Here is a 22541-nt window from a genome sequence, read left to right as displayed (position 1 = left end):
CTGTGATAGATCCCCTGTGGGTACAGCCCCGTCCTTGGTGGCCCCCAGGCTGCTTGTGCCTCACCCGGCCCCGCACGCCCTTTTCCGACCCTGCCGTGCTCAGAACTGCCCCCTCACCCTGAGTACGGAGTTAAAGCCCCTCAGGCCGAGGCGCTCGAGGCAGCAGAAGCCGCCGAGCCCCGGGCCCAGCGCTCGGTGCCCGCCCTCCGCTCCCGCCCTGCCCTCCGCTCCCGCCCTGCCCTCCGCTCCCGCCCTGCCCTCAGGCCCCTCAGCCGCACGGAACTCCCGCGGACGGGCGCTGTAGCGGCGGGCGCCATAGCGGGACTGACGCGGTGCCTCCCTCACAGGGCTCCCCCGGGCCGTGGCGGAGCCATGTCGGGCTTCAGCCCGGAGCTGATCGAGTACCTGGAGGGGAAGATCTCCTTCGAGGAGTTCGAGCAGCGCCGCGAGGAGCGCAAGAGCCGCGAGAAGGTGAGTCTGCCCCGCCTGGCCGCCCCACGGCCCGGGCCGCCCCATCATGACAACACCTGGCAAGCCACGGCCCGTGCTGTGTGTGCAGGGCTCCCGCTCGCTGCTCCTGCGGCTCCGGAGCTGAGAGTGTCGGTGTCAGCACCTGGCAGGGCACGGCCCGTGCTGTGTGTGTGCAGGGGTCCCGCTCGCTGCTCCTGCGGCTCCGAGTTCCGAGTGTCGGTGTCCCGGTCAGCAGAAGCCGCGGTGGGGCCGCAGGACGCAGCTCTGCCCTCCCGCCGCTCTGGGCAGAGGCACCGGCCCGGCAGCACCGCCCGGCCCGCGGGAAATCGGTGCTTCGGGTCGGGGCAAGGAGCTGGTTCGGGTATGAACTCATGCAGATTATGCTGATCCAGCTCCCCCAGCAGCATCTGAGGGAGAGCCAGTGCGGCTCCTCGTTTGAATTCTTGGCAGCAGTAAATATAGGGAAACACGTTGTGTCCGACGCTACGTAGGCGGTGTGATTAAAAGAAAACAAGCGTGAGTTGTCGGAGTGTTGCAGTTCTTTTTAACTCTGCTATATTTGTGTCAACGTGCTACTGAATTTGTGCATTCCGTGGCCTTCAGAGAGCAGATTGAGCAGAACTCAGCTGTCATGGAAGGATCAGTGTTACCCTGGGGCAGCATTCTTACCGGATTCATGACTGCTGTTGTGATATTGACTGGCTCCTGGAAGGATTTGTCACACAGAACTTTTTTTTCTAATACCATGTCATCCCACCTCACTGTAGTGCCCAATAATCAATGGACTGGTCTCTTCAGTCTGATGTAGTGTGAACAGTCACCATCTGAGTCTCCCACATTGATACAAATATAAATGTCCTGAAAGCAAGGAATGCTGGGTTTTATTCACTTAAAAACGCAGTGCTTATCCCACCTGTTTCACTGGCAGTGCAAAGGCTGGAAAGCCAAATGGTGACTGTTAATATGTGGGGAAATAAAAAATGGGTAATTCTATAGAGGTAATAATTTGTATTTTTGGTGTGTATAGGATGGTGAAAATGCATCTGCTGAGGAAAATGAAGAAGATGTAGAGGCTCCATCTTCATCCAGAAAAGCATCTGGGAAGTCCCAAAGTCAGGATGAAACTGATGGTTGGTGTTTCTAACATAATCATTCCTATTTAAAAAGACACTGGAAGTATTTGCTCTTTAATAACTGACTCCATAGAACCCTGGCTCCATTTTTCCCCTTCTGGTCTCTGAAGGGACTGAAATAAAAGGGAAAGTAAATTAGTAATTATGGGATTTTTCAGATGGGGACAGGGGAAGATAAGTCTTATGTTTAGATGCTTTATATCCAAGTCAGAATAAAAATAACCAAACATATCCAAGTAAAAAAAAAATAACCATAAACCCAGGTGTGGTCCCCAAATCCCTCTCCTATGTAGGCAATGCATGATAGATTTATTTTTCAGTCCCAACTTGATATTGTGGTTATTTTTAATCATGTGTCCAATCCCCCGGCTCAAACTTTTGAACCCTACATATTTTGAATTTTGTATATAGATCTGTGGTCAGTTATAACCCTGGATTCAGTTTATAATGAGAAGCTGTAAATAAAAAATGTGAATTTAAAAAAACATATGTGCCTTAAACATATTTACTCAGAGTACTTAGCATAGTTTTCTTACTTAAAGAATTCTGGTTTTTTTCCAGAGAAATGCAAATAATCTGGATTTTGTATTTACACATGTTAAAAGGTACTTGTTGTCATGGATGGAATGGTTACAACATCTTGTTTTCAATTGCTTTGAAAAATTGGTTGCTGGATTGTTGTGTAGTAGAATTGTCTGCTCACTTACAGCCTCTTCAGCTGAAAAGCTGATTGCAGCCAGCCAGCCCAGTGCTTGAAAGTTGCTTAGTATTCTTCTGGATTGAGAAGAATGTTGATTAAACTGTGGGCTTCATTCTGTGTATTCCTCCCTGCTTTCATTTCAGATATCCAAAAGATGTTACAGGCTGGGCCATGCCAGGCATTGGTGATGAATAATGCAGAGCTTTAAAACCAAAGAGGCTGTCCATAGTTTTTGTGCATTTCTGTAGGCAGCACTCTTACAGAATAGCTGCTTCAAGTGGGCTGCTCTTTTCTCTGCACTTGTCCAGGGAAGCAGCACGTTCTCTTCATTATATCAAAAACCTATTTTACTTCTTTCTCAACAAGGAGAAACAGCAGATGGGGTCAGTAAATCTGTCCATCGGGTCTTTGCATCCATGCTTGGGGAAAATGAAGAGGAGGAGGATGAAGAGGAGGAGGAGGAGGAAGAAGAAGAAGAAGAAGGAGGAGGAGGAGGAGAAGAGGAAGAAGAAACTACAGAGCAGCCTACAGCTGGAGATGTTTTTGTTTTGGAGATGGTTCTTAATCGAGAGACCAAGAAAATGATGAAAGCAAGTATTTAAACTTTCATTAACTTCTATGTGTCCTCTGACCATGGTCCATGAATGCCACTTTGTGTGACTTTTAGCTGCTTACTGGGAAACTTGCCTGAAAATTGTTCCATGTAGGATAATCCTGCTTATGCTGGTGTTTGTTATGCTTTCTTTGTTATAAAAGCACTGTTGTTTACTGTTTAAAGCCTTCAGAAATAATGAAATCAGTTTTCCCAGCATCAGAAAACTATGAACATTGGCAAGTCTTTTTTGCCAGTCATTTATTATTGCTAATACTTAAATAAATTGGGGTTAGGTGGTGTTAAGCACAACTGGGTGTCTCCTGGATTTGGGCAGAAACAGCATCCCTTTTCCATTTAGGAGAAAAGACCTCGCAGCAAACTTCCCCGTGCCTTGAGGGGTCTGATGGGAGAGGCCAACATCAGATTTGCTCGAGGAGAGCGTGAGGAGGCCATTCTGATGTGCATGGAGATCATCAGACAAGGTATGGGAGAAGGGACAGCCTCTGGGCTTTAAGGATGGGGCAAGTGTCCATGTGCAGGAGCAGGATTCAGTGTGGCTTCACTGAAGATGAAAATAAACAGTATGAGCAAAGTCAGGTATAAGTAGTAGAATTAAGAATATGTGGTGCACTTCCTTTATTTTTTTGCTTATAAAAAGAAACTAGCACCCCAGTTCTGCAGAGCCCCAGGCCTTGGCTTAGCTTTACACAGTTTGCTTTTACTGTCTTTGTAGACACAAGATATAAGCATCATCATGCCTTGCAGTATAGAATAATACTATAAATGGTGTTAGATTCAGTCAGCTTGTTTAATAATTTACAGACAGGAATCAGAAACTTGTCTGCAAGTTTTCCTGAATTTGAACAGCACATGTTTCATATAATTCTGATACCTGTTTTTTGAGAAAGGCAAGTTTCCAGTGTGGATTTTAGATAATAAATCGTATTCTTTTTTATCTTTTCACAGCTCCTCTTGCTCATGAGCCATTTTCCACTCTTGCCATGATCTATGAAGACCAGGGTGATATGGAGAAATCATTACAGTTTGGACTGATTGCAGCTCACTTAAATCCTAGCAATACTGAGGAGTGGGTTAGACTGGCAGAAATGTCACTGGAGCAGGACAATATTAAGCAGGCTGTGTTCTGCTACACAAAAGGTAGTGTAGCAAACATTTTAATAATTTAAAATTAATGCTATGTGCTAATGGCAATAATTTTGTTATCTTCTGCTTTCTAGTTTAGTTTGCTTCAGGGTGCTGAGATTCTGATACCTCTGTCTGGACTTTGATAAAAGATGAATGAATGATGAATGATATTGATGAAAGATGAATGATAAATGAATCTGTAATATAGGATGTCCTTGCAAAAACCCTGTGCATGTCCACTAACACAAATCAAGGAAATGAATGTGAAACCCACTGTTGCATTTCCTAAACTCTGCCGTGCTGCTGCTCTCTCTCGCTGTAGCTCTGAAGTACGACCCGAGCAACGTGCGCTACCTGTGGGAGAGGTCCAGCCTGTACGAGCAGCTGGGCGAGCAGAAGATGGCCATGGACGGCTACCGGCGCATCCTGAACCTGCTGGCTCCCTCCGACGGGGAGCGCTTCATGCAGCTGGCCCGGGACATGGCCAAGTGAGCTGGGCTTGCACACACTGCCCTTTGCTTTGCCACGGGAGCCTCGTGCTTAAAGTGTGTAGCTCTCACACAGTTGTGTTTTACCTGTGAACTGATTCCTCGTGGAAGCAGTTCTCTCCCAACCTCTTAGGTGATCCAGAAAACTTTACACCAGCTAACCCACTAGTCACTCCTCCACACCTCAAACCCAGATGATACTTCCCGTTTGCCTACACCATCCTCTGATCCATTCCAAACAAACTAGGAGGCGTAGTAGCCCTGGCTGCCTCAATCCCATTCCTCACTCCATTGCTACATACATCAAAACTGCAATCGATGACCTTCCACCCTCTATCACAAATCCTGTTCTGAACCCTAGTGGCTAACGTCCTCATTCTAACCCGAGTAGGCAGCCAACCAACTGTTACTGCCTGTTTCAAAACAGTTTAAGGTCTTTTGATCTTTGTGTTTGGGTAATGTACCAAAAAATACAAGGATGTGTATTATAACATTGTTATTAGTGAAGGTTTCATAAACAGGTTAATGTGGGACATGATTGATGCCTGACTCCAATGGGGGAGGGTGTGATGAACACTCCAGTAATGTCCTTACAAATATGGGAGAAAAAAATTGTTAATTATTCAAAATATGTAAAAGTTTTCAACAGTTGTATGGAAAGGAAAAACACCCCCTTTCTCACTGTCTTTTATAACATCCACTTGCTAATGAAAATCTTCACTGATGAAAATCTTTGCTAATAAGCAAAAATCAGAGAAATATGAAAATCCTTTTGCTTCAGTTCATTGTCAGTCATGTGAATTACCTGGTTTCTCATGTCTGTGTTTTATAGGAGTTACTATGAAGCCAATGACGTAACCTCTGCTATTGAGATAGTGGAAGAGGCCTTTAGCAAGCACCAGAGCCTTGTATCCATGGAGGATGTGAACATTGCAGCTGAGCTCTACATCTCCTCCAAGCAGTATGACAAAGCTCTGGCGGTACGGACAGCTCAGGGCATCTGGGTGGCATTTTCAGCACTCTTTGCCTGCCAGAATGGATGGTTTATGTTCATCATTTATGTTCCTGCAGTGCTAAAATGGGGTCCTGCTTCTGTAAAAATAGAGCTCATCAGAAACAGACTGCTTGCTATTAGTTCTGTAGTAATTAGCATTTAAATTAATGGTTGGATTGAATTAATTGTAGGCTGATAGATTTGTACATTGTTCGAGTTTTAAAATTATGGGATCCTTCCTCTCCTTCTCTATAGCGACCATAATCTTAGTAGCCAGAGAAGACCTTCAGGCTGGTTTTGTGAGTAATACCAGCAGAGGTTATTCTCTGAGTGGAAGGTTAAAATCATGACACTGAGTGCTCTGATGGTTCAGATGCAGATTGTTGTGACTTATCTGGCAGACTTGTGTTGCAACTAATAATTTATCTGTTAAGCACTAAGCATACATCCCAGAAAGACAATACATCTTAACTCTAAGGCATCAGGAATTAGAGAATATTGCTTATCTGGTCCAAATTAGTTAAATCTCACTTTTGAGGAGTATTTCCCACTTGATTTGGTCTGGCTTTGAGAGGGAAGATGTTGGTATTTGGCCATTGTCATACTTTCCAAGATTGATGGAAAAGACACTGTAAATTGGGACTTCTTCTTGTGAACATTCTTATTTGTTGATATTAAATTACTTAGGGTTTTTTTTTCCCTTTCTTTAGATTTTATTCAGCTCTCTGTCAGAGCATAGTATCATGAGCCTGCAAACAATTCCTCTGACCCTTTTTTGTGCTTCTTCCCTCCTTAAATGTCAGTCAGTCAATTTTATGTACACAGCATTTAGCTACTGGATTTATTATTACAGTAGAACTGAAGTCACAGAGCCATTTTCCTGTTTCTTTTTGAAGGTTCTACTTGGGTAGATGAATGCAGCTTTACCTCTGATAACTTCTGTGATGTCTAAAACTGTCACATAGGCTGGTTGCTCCATTTATGCTTTAAATCTTTGAAATTATCCAAGTTACTTTTGTAAACTTGGATAGTTTGTGAAACAAAAAACTTTTTGTTTCAGGTTATTACAGATTTTACGGGAATTGTACTTGAAAAAAAAGCACCAGAAAGAAGTGCAGCTGAGGAGAAAAAGGGTAAGTAGCTGTCAAGTGGTTCCTGTGACCCTGCTGTTCATGTGATTTGACATCTTTCCTTTACCTTTTCAACTCCTGGGTATATTTTGCTGCACTGTTGACAGGCTTTTCTCTATTGAAATGTGTGGGTGCTCTTAGTGAGTAACATGGTGTGACCTCAGCCTGCTGTAAGAAGTTACTCAGGTGTCCCCATCACCCTGCTGACTCACTGAAGACAAGGACTGCTCTCCAGGCAACTGGAGGGCTTTTAAAGTTCTAAACATTCCTCTGAGTGTTTACATCAGACCAGCTATTTCTACCAGCTAAATAACTTCTAAAAAAAAAGGATAAAAAGATAAGCTTAGTGGCAACTATGCTCAAGAATGTCAACCTTTGACCTAAGAGTAATGTTCTTTATACATCCTACATCTGTTATTAACCACCTAACTGAAATATAGGTGTACTAGCTCATAATTTAATGAAGTGGGCTGTCTTTGAGAAACCTGCTTTATCAAAGTAATTTAATCTGAAAATGTTTATTTAAGCTGTAGAATGGACTCAGCACACTAACTCCATAAGGAGACAGTCTGTTTTGTGATTAAAGTGGTTGTCTCAGCAATCTGATCCAAGCACAATACAGGTATAAGATATTTCTGGTGACTTTTTGCTCTGATTGGCCAGGTAAAAATACATTTGTTTTATGAACAACTGTCTTGATGGAGACTTTCAGCAGATATTTTATAAGAAACAAAATTATAATGGGCCTAGGAATTAGAACACAATGTTTCCAATATACCTCCTATGTGCCATTGGTTGAGAGAAGGCTTCTAAAATAGAGCTGGGCTCCGCTCTCTGTTGCTTTGTAACTTTTATAACTTTTATAACTGCTCCCTGCTCTGCTGTCCTTAAAAAACAAAACAATACAACACAGAAAAGCCCCAACCCAAAGCAGGAGTCCACTTTTCAGAGTAAGCTGCCAGTCATTTATGGATTCAAAGGCAAGTAACTACTGGTTAATCTGATAATCTTTTTAAAAATATACAGATGCTGCAGTAGAAACTCAGGAAAACCAGGAGGCAGTGACTGACAGCCAAAGTCAGCCAGTTGCTGAATCCAGTGCTCCAGGTAAGTAATTTTTTAATTTTTTTTTTTTTTTAATTTCAGACAAGTCTGTGAACTGATCATATGGTTAAGAACCAGCTTGCAATCACATAACATCTAGAGATTTCTGACAGCACAGAAACAGGGCTTCATCCAGAAACTTTCTCAGAACTTCCCTCTAATCCAGACTGGCAGTTGTCATTTTTAAAAAATATATCAGTAGGGGAATAGTCACCCTTGTGCTGGGTATTGCAGTGTTCAAAGAATGATAAATTAGTCTGCATGTTGTGATTTGCAGTAAAGGGATGTGAACATAGGAGGTAAAAGGGAAACCTTAGGTTGGAAATCCCAGTTTTCTCCGGTTTTAGCACTGAATGTCTGGTGCAAGCACTGAAGTGAAGGAGGACTTAACCAGGAGTTAAGGAGATGTCATGGCTGTATGTGAAGGACCTGTGATAATGGAATTTTATTGTGTGACCCCTCATTTGCTGATATTGTCATGGGTAGCTGCTGTGCCTCATGTTTGCATACTGATCAGGTTGCATTCAGCCTACCAGTTGTGTGAAGTTCTGTATTAACTCTGTTTAACAATGTGTTCAGGCAGTGCCTGCTACACAGGACTTCACTTAGCAAGAATGAGAACCACCTTGATACAGGGCAATTCCTTAAAAAATAAAGGGGAATTGTTAAAGAGAATCTTTATTGATAAAGATTGCTAAAGAAAGCTTTATTGAGGAGGTACCTCTTAAGTAGGCAAAGGATCTAAGCACATGCTGTGGAATCCTACTTGGACTTGATGCAGACTGACAGCACTTGGTACCTCACATGGAATTATTTGTCTCAGAGGCAGTAGGAAGACGTTGCTCCAACTCTTGGAGAAGATAAAGGAGGAGGAAAAGAAGGGCAGACAAACACTTGCTAGAACTGATAAGAATATTTTCTCAGTTCCTGAGCATGGCCTGGGGGGGATGTGGTGCTTGAGAAGTGCTTCTTAAAGCCTCTGAGTTGAGAAGGAAATTCTTTCTCTTGTCCCAGCTGTGGAGAAGGTCAGCTGCTGCATACCTGAGGGTGTTCCCATAGACATCACAGTCAAGCTGATGGTGTGCTTGATTCACCTGAACATCCTGGAGCCACTCAGTGTAAGTGGAAACCAACTCACAAGGTGGGGGTAATGTTCTAAGAAATCACAAAAGCAAGTAATTGTTCCTGTGTTCATAGACTTGAGGTGGTTGAGGGAGCTGTGGAGGTTCTTTTTGCTTCTCTCCCACTCCAGGAGAGAAACTTCACAGGCCTGTAATAGCAGAAATAAAATCTTTGCCCTTAGAAATCATGCCAGTGTAAGTTACATTACTAAGTCACAGCCTGTGTGCTGTGACAGGCCCAGGACCATATTGAAAGCTGTGAACACTAAGGAACATGTTTTCACTATGTTTTAAAACCATACTAAATCTAAAGATTTCTTTCAAAAAGGAGACTCCTCACTGATGGACACTTAAACCCACTGGATGTGTGAAATGTCTAGAATAGAAAAATGGGGCTTCTTCAGAAGTGCTGAATTTCAGATCTTTTATTTTTCACTTCTAAAGTAACATTTAATTAAAAGAAGTGTAGTTCAGAATGCAAATGAACAAAAAACATAGGATAAAAATGCAAGCTTCCAACAAGCATGCCTTAAAGAAATTGATTATTTGTGCTTTAGTGTTTGTGTGTTTTTTCTCAAAGCCTCTTTTGACTACTCTGGTGGAACAAAATCCAGAAGAAATGGGTGACTTGTACTTGGATGTTGCAGAGGCCTTTCTGGATGTTGGAGAATACAACTCAGCCCTGCCTCTCCTGAGCTCCCTTGTCTGCTCAGAGCGGTACAACCTGGCTGTTGTGTGGCTTCGGCACGCAGGTGAGAGGAGGCAGGACTGCTGAACAGGGGGACTGAGAGATGGTAATGCAGTGCTGAGCATTTCCAGGGACCTTTATCCAAGATCACGGCAATTTTAGATTGACTGGTTGAATGAGAATTGGTATTTGCAGAATGAAGCTTATCATGATGACTCTGTCAGGCATTTTTTTCTTCTTCATGTACACTTAAATTTACATCAGCTAAAAGTACTCTATGTTCATGTAAGTGAAGCAGCATCTATTCTGCATTTCATCCTGTGAAACTGTGGATACATCATCAGTGAAACTGTGGATACGTCATCAGTGCATATATCTGAATATTATCATTTAAAAATACATTTTTGGGGTGATTTTACTAAGAAGGTATGTTAATTTATTTGCAAACTTTGAAATCTTCTTTTTCTGCCACTTAAGTGTCTTGTATTGCTTATGGTATTTCTAGAGTGCTTGAAGGCTTTGGGACACATGGAGCGTGCTGCAGAGAGCTATGCCAAAGTTGTTGATCTTGCCCCATTGCATCTCGATGCAAGAATCTCACTTTCAACACTTCAGCAGCAGCTGGGCCGGCCGGAGAAAGCTCTGGAGGCTCTGGAGCCAATGTATGACCCAGATACTCTGGCTCAGGATGCTAATGCTGCACAGCAGGTGGGTAACATGTTCTGTGCTTCCATTTAGGATGTATTAATCTGCCAAACTGTGCTACTAGTCCAACATGTCTGCATAGGACCAGGGATTCAGACTTACGTCCCAATGGGGAGCTTGCAGAGCACAGTGACTGATCCATTACAGTGTCAGGAACACGTCCTCCTGACTTTGTCCCTGACCATTGTCTCAGCATTTCCCCAGTCCCACCTGATAACTTCTGTGCAATGCACAAACTTTCAAGCTTTTGGCCACTGAGAGCCAGTTGTGACCCTGCATGAAGTTCATCAGCAGTTGCTATGTGTGAGCTACACAGTTTGGCCTCTGTTGATTGTAAGCAGAGGTTCTGAATCCCCTCTCCAAAAGGACCCTCACCATAGGTAAGAGTCATGCCAGATGTCTCTGAAATGGGAGAATTTGGAACAGTAACTCCTGAGAGCAGTTTAGGGAGAGCTCACCTGCTGCTGCAGATTCTTACAGCTTTGTGGAAACTTTTCCAGTCCTATTGGTTTGTTTTATAAACTCTCTCTGTGCAAGAGGTTGAATAACAGTGTTCACTGTTGTCCAGGAATTAAAGCTTCTCCTGCATCGCTCCACGCTGTTGTATTCCCAAGGCAAAATGTATGGTTACATTGACACCTTGCTCACAATGCTGGCCATGCTGCTGAAGGTAAGCCAGTCTCTCCTGCTGCATTCTGTGAAATTGGGCATGTGTGACTTGGGTCAAGACAGACTACAAATGAACTCAGGAGGAAAGCTAGTGGGCTTTTATATGTGAGTAGTTTCATAATTTTGTTAGGTAGTAATCTTGCAGGTAGCCTGCAATACTGGTGTTCCTGCCTGTAGTGTTCAGAGCAGAGGACTTTGTGTGTATAATTATTGATACAGTGACTTCAACTCTCTGTTCTCAGTGTGCTTACAACCACTGAGTTATAAGCTGCTTCTTGCCTTTTTAACACTGAGCACACAGCTTTTTTGTGGTGTTGATACTGGCTTCTATTTCAACAATTTTCTTTTTGATTTCTTTCTTTATTATTTTCTTGTGATAAAAGGACAAAATAAGAATTTGTTTAGCCAGTAAATACAATGGTAGCAGTTTTGTGTTAATTAATTTTTGTTTATTTATAAATGGGGAGTGACTTAAAGGAATCTTTAGACCTCCATTTTATCCATTTGCTCAATACCTTAACTATTGTATTATACTGGTTGAAGAGCTGACTATGCACACACTTCTGAAAATGGTAGAGAAAGGCATTGTTCTTATGCTTCTCTGCAAAGAGTCTTGATTTCAATAAACCTGGGGATGTTCCAATCCCAGGAGAAGTCTTTTTAAGTAGCTTGAAGAATTTGTATATGGCTTTTGCTTAGCCCAGTTTGCACTGGAGCACGAGGCAATGCAGAGAGGATATTCCTATTGGGAATGTTCTCTCTGAAGACCTTGCTCTATGGTGGTGTCACTGACTGTTTTGGGATGCAAGGTGAGCTAGGTGGATTGGCCATAAAGCTGCCTTTGTCATAGGATGTTACATTGTAATCTGAAATGCTGCCCTTAAATTTGTTTCTAGGTAGCAATGAGCAGAGCTCAGGTGTGTTTGATATCTAGTTCCAAATCTGGAGAGAGACACCTCTATCTTATTAAGGTGTCAAGGGATAAAATTTCTGACAATGATGACCAAGAGACAGCAAATTGCGATGCGAAAGGTAACAAATCACAGATTGTTTCTTAAAAACAAAGCAACAAGGTGAACTCCATAGTTCTGAAAAATGATAAAAATGCTCCTATTTTGCATGCTAAATCCATGCAGTCCATGTTAACATTGCTTTATTTCTAGAGCAAAGAAGGCAGCCAAACTGAAGATAATATATCTTAAGGGAACAGTCCCCATTCAGAGAAAAATAGTAAGGTTACAGAATAATTCAGATTGAAAAGGGCCTCTAGAGATATTATGGGCCAACATTCACCTCAGGGGAAATATCGTACACGCAAATCTAGAATGCAATACAAATACACTGTAAAAGCGGTGTGATTTCTTTTAGCTGGCCCAGGCTTGGTTGAGCCAGGCCACGTGCTCTTAAGCACTGCTTGATAAATTAGGGAGAGGGACTCATTGCATTCATGTAGTATGTTTACAGCTTGAACTGGGTGTATTGCCTGCTCTTTGTTCCCACTTTAAGAGGGTTTTTTTTGCTGGTGTTTCATCAACTGCCCTTAAACTGAGAAAAAGTAAATACTTCCTATTAGCTGTTAGTGCTACAATGTCTTTGAAAATAACAGTTTGATGTATGCATCTATTTTGAAAAAAATATATTTCTTGTTCTAATTTTTCTCAACTTTCTGGCTCCAATATTTTTAGCAATTTTTGCTGTCCTCACAAGCGTTCTGACAAAAGATGACTGGTGGAACCTCCTCCTGAAGGCAATATATGCCTTGTGTGACCTCTCCCGCTACAAGGAGGCAGAGCTCCTTGTGGATTCCTCTCTGGAATATTACTCCTTCTACGAGGACAGACAAAAGCGCAAGGAGCTGGAGTACTTTGGGCTCTCTGCAGCAATTCTGGACAAGAACTTCAGAAAAGCTTACAACTATATCAGGTGGGCTGCTGGGAAGGCAGAGCAGTCTGTGCTGTAATTGCCTGCACTGAGGCTGTAGTCACACTGCTGATGATGCTGCTGAAGTAGGCAGGCTGATGCTTTCCAGCCTTGGCTAAATGAGAGGTTACTAAAACTGAAGGAGCTTTCCAATAGCCTCAGATTCCAAAAATGCACAATGCAATAGGTTGGTTGATTTGGCCAGAACCATTGGTTCTGTTTTTCACTCTCATCTTTGCCTGACCTTCTCTTTAAGTTTCTGTTCTTTGTTATCTTCCCTGAACTGCTGAGATTTTATTGAAGAGACAGTATATACGACATAGCATTTATTAATTTCTTGCACACGTCTCATTCTGTAGGATCATGGTCATGGAAAATGTCAATAAGCCCCAGCTGTGGAACATCTTCAATCAGGTCACTATGCAGTCTCAGGATGTCCGCCACCATCGCTTTTGTCTCCGCCTGATGCTGAAAAATCCTGACAATCACGTGCTGTGTGTCCTCAATGGGCACAATGCCTTCGTGTCTGGCAGTTTCAAGCATGCTCTTGGTAATATCTTTCATGTTCTAATATCAACAAATAGAACAAGTGAAAGTTTATGTAAAGGGAAAGATTTTTTTTTCATCAGAAAATTATAGGTTCACAATGCTAGTCTGGTGCTTTGATTATTCTGTACACAAATCAGAGCACTGCTGAAGGGTTTTGCTAATAAAAATTAAGCTGGCACGTTTCAAGTTTAGCACACATTGTAAATATAACTAACTTGCAAAGATAATTGGAGGCTAATGATGATAATGACAGAACCAGCCCAATTTAAACAGCAAATGCAGCTGGTTGCATGCTTTAAGCAGGCCTTCAAAGTAAACCTGCTGCTTTCAGTCAAGTCCTCCAAATGTCACATGTAAATTCCAGCAAGTACCATGTTTGCCTTCTGTGTCTGATCGTTTTCTGCTTCTGTTTTTACATCACAGTCTGCATTCTTCCTTCAGAATCCAGTGGGTCCTGAAAATACACAATTTCCTTCCCTGTTTTTTCCTGTGTATTTTGATGTAGATGTATTAAACTGTTTCTTTCCTTAGTTCCCACTTCTACTTCAAATATTTTTTTTCTTGTTTGTAACTTTTTAAGGAATGCTTTTCACAACCAACGTCTTTATTGATTTATTTGCTTTTAGGTCAGTATGTACAAGCCTTCCGTGCAAACCCAGACGAGCCTTTGTACAGTCTTTGTATTGGCCTGACTTTCATCCACATGGCCTCTCAGAAATATGTGCTGAAAAGGCATGCTCTTCTAGTACAGGTGAGGCAGTGAGGTTCTTGTTACCCACAGTGTTTCCTGCCTTTGTATCTTGCGGATGGTTATGGCTACAACACACTCTGTTCAAATAATTTTTCATAGTTAAGGTATAATTTCTAAAGAGGCAAGTGGTAAAGCATGAGCACAGATGAGTGTGCTTTTGAACTATAGTTACACCATCTGAATCTCCTCTCCTTATGGTAAAGGTAGCTTGTTACCTTGATGTTAACAGCTGCCAGCTATTTGTGAAAATATTATATAATATATATATATATTATATATAATATTATATAATATATAGAATATCTTGGTGGTTGTAATCTGAGTTTTCTTTCAAATTTATTTTGGCTTGCATTGCTGTAGAGTGGAATCTATGCCACGTCCCCTTCGTAGCTATGTCTCATAAACTGCATTCTTGAGGCAAATTGTACAGGCTTGGAAAGTGGATTTTCCCCCCTGTCTTTCTTTTCCCTTTTTAGGTGCCTCTACACACTCTCTTTGTAAAGATCTTGTGAGCTCCAGTTTAGCTACCTTCAAATTTTCAGCTTCATTATTTGCATTTTTCTTTCCATCTGCAAGATCCAGTTACAAACCACAGACAGAGTAGTCCCAAACAGAATCTTGGAAGTAATTTCCTCTACTTTACACCAAGTATTTTCATTAACTTGAAATACCTTTTAATTCCTGTAGCTTCTGAGCTCAGTCAGCACAATATGGTGAGGATCCTGAGCTCTTGTGACTTCTGAAAGTGCTGGAAGACTGTAGCTTGCACTGATCTTGACAAAAGTTACAGGTCCCCAACTGTTGTGACACAAAACCAGTTATGACAATGTCCAACTTCAAGATGTTTTGAACTTGCAAACTTTGACCTAATTTTAATACTTTTATCCACGTTTTTCTGTAACCAGCCTGCCTTTTTTACAGAAACTGCCCTGTTCTCTTTTTATGCATTCTTGAACAATGTCCTATTTATATTACCCCCTGGCAATACAGTTCCCTTCTCTCTCTCTTCTCATTTCCTGCTTACTATACTCAGTGATTTTACATAATTTCTTGCTGCTATGGTAGTTAATTAGTAATTCAACCACAGTGACCTACTGGCGACCTAAATTATGATCATTAGCTGCTTGTGTCTGAACTAATTCCTCAAATTGAAGGAAGTACCTTCTCTGATTACCAGCATGGTCTCCAGAAGGTCTTGTGTTTACAACAGAATCATCACACTCCAAAATGGTAACAAAATAAAATGCACAGGAGGGGAGGAAAAAGTTGTGTGCTCAATTTCTCTTACAGGGATTCTCCTTCCTTCACCGCTACTTGGACCTGCGTGGGCCATGCCAGGAGTCCTTCTACAACCTAGGCCGTGGCCTGCACCAGCTGGGACTGCTGCACCTGGCAATCCACTATTACCAGAGAGCACTTGAGCTTCCTCCCCTCACCTTAGAGGTACTGTAACTTTGTAAGTTATGGACAGAGAATAAAGTCAGGAGAATGTGAAGAATTCCTTAGACATAGATAAAATAGGTACATAAAATCTCTGTAGTTGTGCCTCCTTCAATTTCTATTTTAATTCCTTGTCATTGGAAGCCCAGATCTGATTGTCACCTGATAATGTATTTAAGCATGTGTTAAGTTCAAAGATGTATGAATTTTGAAGGATTTACTCATAGGCTGAGGCAACAGCAGAAAGGATTGCTAAACAACTTTTCCTGTTTAAGTAGCTGACCTTTCTATAGATTACATGCAATGAATTGTAACTGGAAGTTCTGTATACTCACCCATGCTATAAAACAGCATGCTGGAGCAAGATGGACCAGTACTGAGAATGCCTAATTGCATCTGAGCCACAGTTTAATTCTAATTGATCTGTATTGGATCCTAATTGATGTGTCATACATCTACAAGTCTGGTCTGTGGAATGGGTAGGTAGAAACATTGCAAGGGTGCTTAGAAAAGGAGCAGTGTTGGTGAAGTGAGAGCTGAGGGTGTTAGTCAGCCCTGGGAGTTCAGAGCAGCAGTCTGTGACCCTGTAAAAGATGCAGGCAATATTCACGTTCTGATTGGAGAAACAAATGCTCAGCATGCAAAGACAAATTAGGTAGTACTTTGCTGGTTTATAAGCTGGCTATTTAACTTAGAGCTAATGTTTTGAGTGTGAAATTTTATAACTTTGGTGATTAACAACATGATTTGGAAACTCCTTAAAAAGGGAGAGCACAAGGAATACTTGTTCTGTTTCCATACAGCTGAAAGCCTTTATTGGCTATGAATTTGATTCCATTGTAATGGCTACTCATTGTTTCTTTTTTATACTATTTTTGTGTATTGATAGCTTTTTTTTTAATCATTATTTTTACAGGGAATAGAAACAGATCAAACAGACTTGAGAAGAGACACTGCCTTTAACTTGTCACTCATTTACCAGAGCAGTGGGAATACCAGAATGGCTCAGAAGATGCTGTATACCTATGCAGTTGTGTGAAGAGGTTTGTGCAGGTGGAATTGATACCCTTTGGATTGACCTTTGCATTATGCAGTGCTGGGGAAGCTGGTTTTAATTACAGATTTTTCTGCAGAGGGTCAGGGACATGGCTGGTGCTGTGTTGTGGCTTTGTGGCGTTCTTCTGCCCTTGGCCCTGTATCACGTGTGGGTGGTAACTGGCCATCCTGAGCACACCCCTGACGTGCTCACAGAGGCTGCTGTTAGCTCTTCTCCTGGGTGCACTGCTCTCTAAATAGATTCAGTTTTGGATATAGAGTCAAACAGTGAAAAACAAGGCCCAGAGTGATTTGCTGAGGGCTTTTGGTGGGGGAAAATGTACAGTGTGCAGTATTTCAGCTAATTACCATTAAGGTTGCTGGAGAAGCCATACTCACTGGTGATGAGGGTATTATAATGTATTTTAATGTGCAGCATTAAATTAAAATAATGTGGAACCATCCTAGAGGATGAGGAATTCAGTATTTCAAGACCTGTAAAATATTCAGAGTTTTCTAGGAGTTCATATTCCTAGCAGTTTTTGTATTTGAAGGGGATTGATCTTTGTATTACTGAAATCAATGTAATTTCTATTCTTTCTGTGAACTTGTTAATAAAAATTCTGAGGTTGATGATGTTTACTTATTCTCAGCTAACATATATCCTACTGAATAGGACAAACCTAAAGCCATATGGCACATACCAAATTTTAAGCAGCAAAATTTAATGAAGCTCAGGTGTGTTTAGCTTTGCTGCTGTGTTGAGCCACCCCTTTGTCCTCAGAAAAGCCATTTGCCTCAAGGGAGAGAGGCTCTTGCATCAGTCTGCAGTCCTACCACATAAATTACAGTTTAGGGCCAAATTTCTGGAGGAACAGGAGACAATTCAGAGTGTATTTGGCTACCCCTAGGCTCCAGGGTCATGCAAGACTTCTCTCCCTGTTATGCTAAACAGGGAGAATATACTTTTATTGTTATACTTGTTATACTTTTCTCCCTGTTAGTGTAACTTCTGTTATACTAAAGAAGTACCACAAATAACATGTATAGGTCCCACAGAAACAGTAGTGCTAGGGGTCAGAGGAGGTGAGCAGCTCTGCTGAAGCAGGTCAGAGTGCAACACCACCTGTCCTCAAGCCAGGTTGTACTGGCACCCCATAGAAGAGTAGGCCGTGATGAAGATGAGCTGATCTTTGGTCTTGAAAACTGCCCATGCTGTAATCATCTTCAGCATATCATGATGTGAATCTCCTGCTCCAACTACTCTTTCTCCAGTCTTTTGTTCCACATTAGGATAGGTTGAACAAATTCCACTAATTCTTATGAAGGTAAGGTGATGTGTGGTGTAACATCACACACCTAATGAATTCCTTCTATGCTCCTGAAATAGCCCAAAGCTTATGTTCTCTCATGACCCAGATATCATCTCCCATTATAAGCAGCCAGTCCTGCCAGTTCTTCCCTGCCCCAGTCACGTCAGCATCCAGCCACAGGCACATGACTCTGTCTTCAGAAATTCACCTGAACCCTCTGCAAACCAGTCTTTGTTTTGATAGCACCTGCCAGGCCTTAGCCTAAAGCTGATGAAAGAGGGATAAAAGCAACCATGTAGCCTATCAACAGCATACGGTTTACAGTGATTACAAATAAAGAGTCATTGTTTTGTTATAAATAGTAATTTTACTATCAACCTCATAATGCAAAGAACCTGAGTAAAAAAGACACCGTGAGAGGTCAGAGTTAATTTAATTCCGCTGTTAGGGTTTAAACAAGAATTCGCGGTTCCCTGCAGGTGGGTGCCCTGTGAGCACCTTTTATCTGCAGCTGGCCTCAGCAATTGACACCTATCTAACTGTCAGAGCAAGTGAAGTGCCAGATTCTCCCACACCTGGGCTCTGCAGGGAGTCTCCTGGCTGCAGGTGATGCTCTCCCAGGGCTGGCAATCGCCAGTCAGATGAGCTCATTTCCTGCACAGCTCACGTGAGCCTCTCCAGGGCTGAGCTGGGGGCCTGGTCCTTGCCCTGGCTGGCCAGGCAGGTATGAAGGGGAGACTCCTCACTTTTCCTCCTAGAGAAGATGTGCTGTTTTATGAAGCTGATGACTCTTTGGGAAATCTTTGTTGTTACTGAAGAAGAGATGAAGTTTTAGCAGTTTAATACTGACATCTCTAAAAAGTTAATTACATGGCTGTACAAGAGCTAACTATGGAGAAGGCTGAGGAAACTACCCAAAGAAGGTAAGCATGGCTTTTGGAAGGGTGTCTGTAGAGGGCATGGACAAGGGAAGCTAAACCACTGACATGGAGCTGAATGCAGAGCTAAATAGATTAGCTGTTAGCTTTCAGATCAGTGTTTGCTTAATGAACATCAACCAAGCATGAAGTGTGTACAAAGCACCTTTTCTAAGTACACGACTGTCCCTTGAAGTTCTCCTGTACCTGTAATATTCCTTGTTGCTCCAGTATGTCTTTTGGCAAAAAGACAGGAAACAAACTAAACTTGAAGAGGTCTGCTCTCCACCCCTGAGTGTAAAGAACTACAAAAGAAAGGCTAGAAAACTGAAATTATGTCTCATAACAGCCTGCAAAATACCATTCAGGTAATTTTTCTTTGCTTCCTTCTTTGAAATGAATTTGTTTGCTTTTTCTACCTCTTTTTTTGGAGCTGCTCTCTTCTTGGCTCGAGGTTTTCAGGACTTTTCAGGCTGTCAGACTTAGATGAGAGCCATCGTTGAGTTGCTGCTTCCAGGCCAGTTGTGAACTAGGCAAGGTGGTGTCATTATTACTGCAGAGAGAGCAGAGATGGTGTGCTGTGTCCCACGTGTGAGGGGCAGGAACAGCACACCCTTCACATCTTTCTCCTGTACACAGGGGTAGGGACTCTGTGCTGCTCTCTTGCTGTGCTGTGAAATAGAGTGGCCCCTCTCTCAGAGGAGTGGTGAAACCAACATGGATCTCCAACACAGCATAAAATACAGAGGCATAGGAAAGGGGGAAACCAGATGCTGAGTGCCTCAGACTCCTGAGAAAATGAGGGCAGACTAACTTTACCTGACAAGTGCTACAGAAATACTCTTTGCTATTGGGATCTCTTTCTAATCATAGAACAATACTTGGACTGATAAAGAAGCATGTAAGGCCTGAGGCTGGGGCACTTTAATACTTTTTAAAAAATTTTACTTCATGCTTGTTCATACTCTAGAAACATCTAATCCCTTAGGTGTTCATTCCAAACTACTACAGTAATCCATGCAGGCTATAATAATTTGGATATTGTGATACAACGATGTAAGGACAAATGATTCTGGGTGTGGTGGGTGGTTTTGCATGGTGTCACATACAGTGACATAACAGCAGCACAGGGGGGCAATTTACTTGGCCACAACACTTCTGTTTGGTTGGCTAACAGAGGTATTTTGATCCTGGTAAAAACAATAGGCCGGGGTTAACAAAAGCTCTTTATACAAACCCCACTAAATTGAACTGACTTATAGAAAAAAATGTTTTTCTTTTAAAATATGATAAATGCCACTTAGTTTCACTTAGTTGAAAAGGGCACATGTGCACCTCCTCTTCACCAGAGGATTATAGCTGAGATTGAAAGGGTTACTTGGTGCATATGCTTAATTAATATCTTGTAATCCAGCTTTTGTACTTCAGTCTTAAAGAAAAGAGAGGCGACAAAATATCTCCACTTGCTTTTGGTGCGGGAACAAACCAGCATTGTTTGAAGTGGAACACAGAAAGGAAGTGACAATGTCTCTTTACCCAGAGCCACTGTTTTCTTTTCTCTGAGTCTCATAGCAGGAGAAGCAGGAGTCACTTCTAATTTATCCGTTCATAGAAATAATTCCAAGATTCACTCCAGCAACAAATTTAGTTTTAATCTAAGTCCAATGCCTTGGTCACCTCCTACTGTCACTACCATCAGGACTGTTGCATAAATGCAGCTTTCTTGCTCTCTTATAATCCCTACACATTCTGTGCTGTTTGAAGAAAGGTGGAAATCTTTTCACCACTGTCGCAAATTCTATTACATAGAGTTTCACAGGTTTCCAATCTTTCAACCAATTTTTACTCATCTATTTTGTTTTAATGCCCCCTGGTGGCTGTTAGCCATTCTGCTATTTTCACACATTAAGCAAAGTAATTATCCCAAATCCTAGAGATGCATCTTGGCTCCCAGAGGCAGTATGAGCAGCACTGAAGATTATTTTGATACAGAACTCTCTGACTGTGCATTTGTCACTACACAAATAAGTAGAGAAAAGAAATAAGCACTTCCTTCCAGATGAGGTACTAAAGAGTTCAGGTTAAACAACCTTATCTTAGATGAATAAAAGCAAAGTTTTCCCTTTGAGGGGCAAAGTAGGAGGCTGGGAGGTATACTTTGTCACAGGTCAGTTTATTCTTGCTGACATACAGCTCTGCCAGCACCAGCTGTACCTGCTACTGGGCACACTGGGGAAAAAGGAGCAGAAGTCACTACCTTGTCAGAAAACAAACCAAAAAGAAACCAAAAAACAAAAGTTCTCAGTATATAAATTGCTTCAGGTATAAATTTTCAGTTATATGAAACAGTAAAACAGATTTTAAAAATCAGAATGTCTTCAAACCGCATATTTTTAGGAGTAGCTGCTCAGATTAGTACAATTGTCCAGATGGCCACAAGAAGGCCACTGTCCTAGAAGCACAGCCAACAGAAATGGAGAGATGAAAGAAACCTTTGACAAAAAATAAGTATAAGAATAAGAAGGCAGAGATAGAATTAAAATAACTTAGTAAAGAATACAAAAAAGTGACTTTTTAAATGTTTTGAATGCTCTATTGATTCATATTTATCTTAAGGAAGATGACAAAAGAATTCTGTGTCAAGTAGAAAAAATATATCAATATGTTACAGAGTGACGACTGTAGAAATGCAACTTTGATTATCAAATGACACACATTCAAAAGATGTTTCAACTAATTTGTTTCAGCAGTGTGATTTTATGACCCTATCAGCAGTTAAGTGTTTCTTAGGATCTCCAGTGTGTGAAAGTGGCTATCGCATCCAGCACTGTAAAAACATTGGTAGCACAGTATCACTTTTTACTCAACTTTTCTGGAACCAGTCAAGTATCCTGATCTAGGTGAGTGAGACTAGCAAGAAATAATGGAATGGGAACAAGTAAAAAATGGGAATGAAGTGCCAAGTGCAAATGAAGAGGGAAGTGATAAACCCCCTCTTTTACTACTTGCACTCTTTGGATTCAGTTCTGTTGCTGTCTGTAGCCAGAACACTCTCTAACTGACATGTGTGGTTCACAGTGTTTCAGAGTTCTTTCCACCACATATTTTCTCCCATGCCTGCTACTCTGGCCTGCACAGGGCTGATGGCTGGGTGAGTAGCAGGTGTTTCTGGGATCTCTGAGTGGAAATCTCCTGTAACTTGCTCCAGGTGACCCTGCCTTGAATGGGGAAGGGGTGGAGGTGGGATTGGACTAGGTGATCTCCAGAAGTCCCTTCCAGCTGTGACTCTCTGAAATGATTGAAGCTGAAATGGAAGAAAGACTGACCTACTCAGTATGCGCTCCTGAGGGACCTGCAGCAGAGACAACTGAGGCATAGCTCATGGTGGCCACAACAGAGCATGGCTCCTGTTGGCTTTCCCCTCACATAATCACAGCATGTGAGTTCTCAGTTGGAGGGGGCCCACAGGGCCATAGAGTCCAACTCTTAGCCCTGCTCAGGACACTCCAAGATTCACACCCTGTGCCCCGGAACACAGAGTTCTTGAGCTCTGCCAGGCTTGGTTCTTTGACAACTTCCCTGGGGAGCCTGTTCCAGTGCCCAGCCACCCTCTGGGTGAGGAACCTTTCTCTAACATCCAGCCTAAACCTCCCTGATACAGCTCCAGGCCAT

General features: G+C 42.1%; 1 protein-coding gene across 2 annotated transcripts; it reads left to right on the top strand.

Moving 5' to 3' along the window:
• Positions 1-264: 264 nt before the first annotated feature.
• GTF3C3 (general transcription factor IIIC subunit 3) lies at positions 265-22149 on the top strand. Of its 2 annotated transcripts, XM_058809665.1 has the most exons (20): positions 265-471; positions 1499-1601; positions 2671-2894; positions 3258-3381; positions 3866-4057; positions 4368-4533; positions 5366-5513; positions 6588-6660; positions 7684-7764; positions 8776-8879; positions 9463-9634; positions 10076-10278; positions 10844-10945; positions 11841-11976; positions 12630-12867; positions 13224-13414; positions 14040-14164; positions 15455-15607; positions 16521-16647; positions 21948-22149. In XM_058809665.1, exons 1-19 carry the CDS (start codon positions 373-375, stop codon positions 16641-16643), a joined length of 2757 nt encoding a protein of 918 aa, XP_058665648.1. In that variant the 5' UTR covers positions 265-372; the 3' UTR covers positions 16644-16647; positions 21948-22149. The 2 variants fall into 2 exon arrangements, with proteins under 2 accessions (XP_058665648.1, XP_058665647.1); XM_058809664.1 differs by lacking the exon at positions 21948-22149 and having other exon boundaries at positions 16521-17238.
• Positions 22150-22541: the final 392 nt, after the last annotated feature.

Source organism: Ammospiza caudacuta, chromosome 8 (assembly GCF_027887145.1).
Source record: "Ammospiza caudacuta isolate bAmmCau1 chromosome 8, bAmmCau1.pri, whole genome shotgun sequence".
Lineage (NCBI taxonomy): Eukaryota > Metazoa > Chordata > Aves > Passeriformes > Passerellidae > Ammospiza > Ammospiza caudacuta.
The sequence above is the reverse complement of the archived record's forward strand: the minus strand, read 5'-3'. Positions and strand labels throughout refer to the sequence as shown.